Raw genomic sequence first — 6,951 nt, forward strand, 5'->3', positions numbered from 1 at the left:
TGGGTGGTTTCTACATAACTAACAGAGAAGTCATCTTCTGTTCTCTGTTCACAGGAGTTTTTTGAAAACCCTGCTTTTCGTCCTGATGGTCTGAAACTCTACCCCACACTGGTGATTCGTGGAACTGGGCTTTATGAGCTTTGGAAATCTGGAAGATACAAGAGTTATTCTCCTAGTGACCTGATCGAATTGGTGGCTCGCATTCTAGCCCTTGTGCCTCCGTGGACCCGTGTGTACCGAGTGCAGAGGTAGTGTGTTAGTTTTTATTCCAAAATAATTGGTGGCTAGTCTTATCTATTCACAGTTTCTAATAGGAATAGTTTGATTTCACATTGAGAGTTTTGAATTTTTTGTTAAAAATGCGCTATCTGGAATGCTATCTGTAAATGGAAAAGTTGGAGATGAAAGGACAACCTGTCCTAGCCTCTTGGGCAATATCGTATTTGCTCATCTGTCCGTTTATTCAGCAGCCTGGAGGTAGAGTCACGAGGGTAAGCAGTCATAGTGCTTGCTTCTAAGGAGCTTCAGATCTAGCTCAGCATTTCCTCTTCTGGGCTACTCCTGCCTAGATGCAGTAATGGTGTGAGAAGTGGAAGTATAGCCATGTGTCCTGTCCCTGTTCTAGGGCCTCAGAAGGGAAAAGAAAGAGTAGCAACAATCATTCTTTACGGGTATTAATGTAAGTGTGGAGAAAGTGACATATTCCTGGTGGCATGAAGAAAATAAAATAATCTTAACTGTTTACTTCCTAGGAGAGAGAGGATAAGATCTCATTTGTGACCCTTTGTAAGTTATTTTTCTAAAACTAGAAACATAACATTGAGGAAAAATTTTAGAAGTTACCTGTATACCCACAATATTAACAAAGCCATTTTTGTATTTGCTGGTCATTAAGGCACATTTCCACCACCCTGCCAAAAACTACCCAGATTCCACTATGACAGGTGCAAGGTCAAAAGGTGATTGGGAAATGCACGTACAGTCAGCTGCTAGGACTAGCACTCTACTGAGAATGCGATTATGTTGCTGAAATACTGACTACTGAAAGCAAGCCCTCATCAACAAATGAAAGGTCAGAGGACATCTACACCATACTTCTGCCACAGCATATTGGTTTCTCAAAATTTTTAAATCATTGGCCTAACTCTAGGCTCTAAATTGCCAATGTGATCTCTATTTTAAAAATACACCTAAAGCCGGGCTCGGTGGCTCAGCCTGTAATCCCGCGCCTTTGGGAGGCTGAGGTGAGTGGATTGCCTGAGCCCGCGGGTTCAAGACCCGCCTGGGCAGGCAAGACCTCATCTCTACGATAAAAAATTAGCCGGGCGCAGTAGTGCACACCTGTAATTCCGGCTACTCGGAAGGCTGAGGCAGAAGGATCGCCAAAGCCCAGCAGGTCAAGGCTGCGGGGGCCGGGAGCGGCCACTGCACTCCAGTCTGGGCGACAGAATGAGACTCCAACTCAAAAAAAAAAGTACACCTAAAAATAATAAGGAGATATTAATAGAAAAGTCAGTCATTGAAATTGTTTGAGTTGTCCTTCTCCGTCTTTTTCAGCCCTTCTGGAGCAATTCAGTCCAAAAGACATTAGATAGGGCTGGGCGGTATAGGTGTCCTTGGCAGAAAGCAGGAAGCTGCTGGGACCCGGAGCAGGGTGAGAAGGTCATTCCTTTGGGGGAGGCAGTGGTATGATGTAGACTATTGAAGCCCGAATGTGGTGGAAAGGGCATTCATTCCTACAGAGAGGGCTGATCTGGTATAGGACGTCTGAGCTTATGAATCCTCTGGGGGTGAGTTGGGGCGTTGTGGAAAAGAGGGGGCAACAAGAAAAGACTGGTTACTTACAGGGGCTAATCTGATCAGTAGACCTTTTAAGGATCATGGGTGCTAGGCTTTTTATGGCCGAAGAGGTCAATGGCAGATGTGAAATTAGAGTGAACACTGTGGTGTTTGGGAATAGGAGATACTGGTGTGAACTCATGGTTTTCAACCTATAGGCAGATACAGAAATAAGTATAAATGTAATAAGTAGCAATACAGTTGGCTATCCATATCCACACATTCTGCATCCTAAATTTAACCATTCACAGTTGGAAGATATTCAGGAAAAAAATGGAAGATTACATCTGTGCTGACATATACAGACTTTTTTTTGTCACTGCTCCCCAAACAATGCAGTATGACCATTATTTATGTAGCATTTACATTGTATTAGGTATTATAAGCAATCTAGAGATGACTCCAGGTTTACAGAAGCATGTGCATAAGTTAATATGCAAATACTACACCGTCTTGTATAAGGGGCTTGAGCATCTATGGATTTTGGTATTCATGAGGGATTGTGGAACCAATCCCAGACAACTGTAAATATAATGTATCTGTGTGTATGTGTGTATTTTATAGTGATGAGTGTGCCTAGTTTCTAGATCTTGGTTTCTAAATTCCTTCCTCCACTAAAAGAAACCAGGGCTCCTTTGAGAAATGGCTGGTTGCAGGCCTGGGGCAGGGAAAGTACATGATGAACCTCGGACCTCTTGTGCCAGAGACTAAGGAAGTGTTCAAGGAAGAATGGGGAAGCCAGCTTTAAGGGTTCCTATTGGCCAGATCGAGGACAATTTGAGCATCAAAATGAATGTTGTTATTAACAGATTATAACCAGCTGAATAAAGTAGAAATCCTTGAGTTCATACTGATATGCATTATTAAATTAATACATTGTAAGTATGAATCAGAAACATAATATTCACAGTCAGTCTTCATTATTCCCAGATTCCTTACTTGCAAATTTGCCTACTTGGACTTGTGGAGAACAGTGAAAAATTTGAGTTGTCCAGCACATCACCAGCTGAGGTCAACCAAGGCCATGCTCTGCCTTCTTGTGTCAGCCATCACACTGTAAAGAGATGTCTTGTTTGCATTCTAATCAGTGCCATGTTTTTCAAGTTTTTTGCGCAGTTTGCTGAGGATTCACTGTTATGGTGGTCCCCAAGCGTAGAGTTGGAGTGCTAGCTGTGGCTTCTGTGTGCAGGAAAGCTGGATGTGCCTTATGGAGAAAATACATGTTAGAGAAACTTCACTCAGGCATGAGTGATAGTGCTGTTGGCCCTGAGTTCAATGTTAACGAATTATCAGTATATATTAAATAAGATGCCTTTAAGCAGAAACACACATAAAATAAAGTTATTTATTATAACCTGATCAGTTAACAAAAATGTTGTGACCAGAAGCTCACAGGAACCTCACCCTGTATTTTCCCTAGGAACAATGTTGGTGGCAACTTTGTACAGCATAACTACCTACTACCTACTTACTACTACTAATGTAACTAGAATTGACTATACATAGTTTCAGAGTCTCTCCCCACAATATACTCATTAATTGCAAAGTGGAAAAAAGTAATTTAACAGTGAAAAAGCCAGGCAACTGATGAAAGTGAACCCTATCAGTAACACTACAAATCACAATCGCGCACCCCCTGACAGGATGGGTGGAGAACATAGCATCACCTCTGTGTTATTCAGCCAAACTTTCATAATCCAAATCTAATCATGAGGAAACATGAGACAGACCCAAACTGAGGTAATTCTAAAAATTAGCTGGCCTGTAATCTTTGGAAGTCTGAGGATCGAGGAAGGAATTCACTTTGAAGGCGACTGAAGAGACTTGGCAGTTAATGAAATACAAGGGACTAAGCTAGATCCTTTTGCTAAAAAGGACTTTATTGAGATACTGGGGAAACTCGAATGGGGCTTAGGGTAAGACACAGTAAATTATCCTTGTTAGTTTTCTGATTTTGATGGTTATGTTGTGGTTATGTAAAAGATTATTCTTGTAGAAAATGCTAAGTATTCTCAGGGCATTGGAACACCTTATTCACCGCATACTTTTAAACAGTTCTGGAAAATAGTTATTTGTACTGCACTTGGAACTTTTTCTGTAACTTTGAGATTGTTTCAAAAAATGTAGATAAATGAAGTAGAAAACAGAGATGCAATAAATAGCATTAACAGGCAAAAGAAAAAGATCATTTGCATTTAACTGATGTGGGCAACCATAGAACAGTACAGATGCTTCTCAGCAGCAGAGCGTGGCAAGAGACATCGCAAAATAGATGCCAATTCCACATCCAGAAATACCGAAAGTAACCAGGCATAGCTCACACAGGCAGTCATATGAAGAATTTGCATTCTCCTCATTCATTTTCAGCATGAAATTTCTTACTGCTATAACCAGTGAGTCAAAAGCAGCCAAGATACTGCTATAACATTAGAAGCTTAGTTTTATAGAGTTCATGAAATATCACCATGGGACATTATCTTGCCCTACCATCTAGTAAGAAAATAGGACTTAAAGACCAGCAAATATAATCTCTATAGGAAAAGTGTGCAGGGGTCATGACAGGAAATATTAAGAAAATGTATAATACCCAGCTGAAAGATCATATGATGAGAAAGACACAAGACCTTATGGATAAGCAACGTGAGTCCTATTAAAGCTCCCCCCTGTTCTCAGCTTTTCCTGTCCTGACCCCAATACAGTTCTCCTTGGGAGAATCGGCCCATAGAAGAGTCTACCAGCTCAACTCGCAGGAGGTCAGACTGTTGGTTCTGTTTCCCTGTCAACACATCACTTCATGTGTTTGTGAGGGGGGAGTAGCACAAGTAGGTGAAGTCTTAAGATGTTGAAGTGACACTCTGTTACTTCACAGACATGTGGGTGAATTAAAACTGAATGGGATACTATAAGCAAGAGGTGGAATTAGTAATGTCCTTGGTGAGTCTGAGGACGGTTTATTATTTGAAGATAGTGATGACTCAGTTCCTAACACACTAAATGCCGTTGGGGAAGAGAGTCCTCTGAATTCTAGCTCTGATGTCGGGTTTTCAAACTTTGGGATAAATAATATACTTAGCTTTGAATATGATCATGTGCTAGAATTTTAGTTCAAAGACAAATTCTTTATGGTAGTCTCCATTTTTATTTTTATATTTTTGCTGCTTGTGGTATAACTATGACATCGGTTGTTACACAGGTTCTCATAAGAATTCATTGGGATTTTTTAATGTAGCTTACTGTGGGCTAATGTTCATTAAAGCATTTGTTTTTCTTTAAGCATTGGGTGGATTCCTTCAAATATATTATGTGTATGTTTGCATTGGATATTTCTAAACTATCACTGTGACCACTGCTTAGGAGTTCATTCATATTTATTATATTTTGCTGCTTGCTTTTTACCCATTATTATTTACACATTTTCTTTGTATATACTCCACTGAAAAATGTTTCAAATTTATTTTATATTGCAACTTGCTTTTTGTTCTCAGTAATCGCTGAAATTTTAGACTAGGTTTCTGCAGTGCTGAGGCAGCATGTATGATATCATGTACTACACACTGTATTGTGTCATGTGTTTCTGCTATGTTGTACCATTCAATGACCCCAGTATATTTCTTTTTTGATTATGTGATTTGATACTTTTTCAACAGAATTTATAGGATGTCACTAATTATTCATATTATTATATGTTTTCTCCTGATTTATAGCCATACAGTATTATATTTTACATGAACAAAATAATGTTTTCTCTATAAAACCTAATGAAACACTTTCAGTATATGAATTAACAGGCTTACATTTTTTAAAAAACATTTGCTTGTAAAATTGGTATGCCTCTTTACATAGCAGTACCTTTTATGCACTGGCAAATATGCTGTTTGCTTTTTCACATTCCTATTCTTGTTAAACACTTAGAATAATCTTCATGGCTATCATTTGAATGGCAACATAGTACTCTGTTATTTTAAATTGTCGTATACAGTCAACTGTTTCCATAGTTAGACATTTAATCTGCTTCCAAGTTCTTCACATGTTCTTCTGTTTATTCATTTCCTGGCCTGTATGACAGCTAAAATCCATGTACATGTAACTTTTTACTGATTTTGAAGTAATCTTTTAGAGTAGTAAAATCTATGAGAGGGATTACCCATGGTAAAGGATCTAAGCATCCTTTTGTTTTCATTATTATTAGACTATCATAAATCCTTTCTGGAATAAGGGGAGTATAAATCAGTGTTAGGAGTTTTGCTACCTATATTGATATGGTTTTCTGAAGGGATTATGCAAATTTAGAGTAATTAGTTACCAGTTTTATCACAACTTCTACAGAATTGAACATTTATAGTAGTTTTTATTTTATTTAATTATGGGTATTAATTTGCATTTCTCTAGTTATTAGTGAGGATTGACATTCTTTCTCTTGCAACTGATTATTATTTCTGTTCCTTCTTATATTAGTTATCTATTTACATCTAGTTTGCTAGTCATCGAATTTGGATAGTAAAGATGGTGCTTTTTATTGATATAACTCAAGAAAAGTTAATAAATGTTACCTCATTTTGAATTCTCTCTTCTCACCTGGACAAATAACTAGGGAACCAAAAGGCTATGTTCATGTTCCTGGACGCTTAGCACTTAATAACTATTTGATAGCTGTGTTCTGATGAAACAACTTCCTAGTTCTGTTTTAAAACCTTACATTCCATTTCAAGGTGTTTTAAAATCTGTGTTCACATATATCTAGAATTTGGTATGTCTGGACTTCTAGTAAGAAACTTATATCATGAGCTAGATGGTAAAATTTTGAAATAAAAGTGCTCAGGAGATAGTTAATTGGTAACTTAAACATTATGTATAAATGTGTGTGAAAGAAGGCTTGCCGGAGACCAGCTCCAGCTGGGTTCAGGGTACTCCAAAGGTGGAGACAGCGTCAGCGATTGGGGGGAAGAAGAGAGAAAGAGAGAGAGAAAGAAAGAGACTGGATTCTGGTTTAGTGCAGAAGCGATGTGTGTCATTGGGAATTACAATGGGTCTTTTATACACAAAGTCAGATGTGGGAGGGGCATCCCCCACCCACCAGAAAACTTAATCCATGAAAACTTTATCAATGATTGC

The 6,951-nt window shown here is 38.6% G+C and overlaps 1 protein-coding gene across 9 annotated transcripts in view; it reads left to right on the forward strand.

Annotated features, from left to right (window-relative positions):
* The window catches only part of ELP3 (elongator acetyltransferase complex subunit 3), a 98,650-nt gene that overhangs the window by 52,859 nt on the left and 38,840 nt on the right, over window positions 1-6,951 (forward strand). For all 9 annotated transcript variants that reach the window (XM_008066505.1, XM_008066506.1, XM_008066504.1 and 6 more), the window contains one exon: window positions 55-248. In XM_008066505.1, the coding sequence (XP_008064696.1) occupies window positions 55-248 (194 nt within the window). The remainder of the gene's footprint in view (window positions 1-54; window positions 249-6,951) is intronic.

Source organism: Carlito syrichta, unplaced genomic scaffold (assembly GCF_000164805.1).
Source record: "Carlito syrichta isolate Samal-C Ts95f unplaced genomic scaffold, Tarsius_syrichta-2.0.1 Scaffold308976, whole genome shotgun sequence".
Lineage (NCBI taxonomy): Eukaryota > Metazoa > Chordata > Mammalia > Primates > Tarsiidae > Carlito > Carlito syrichta.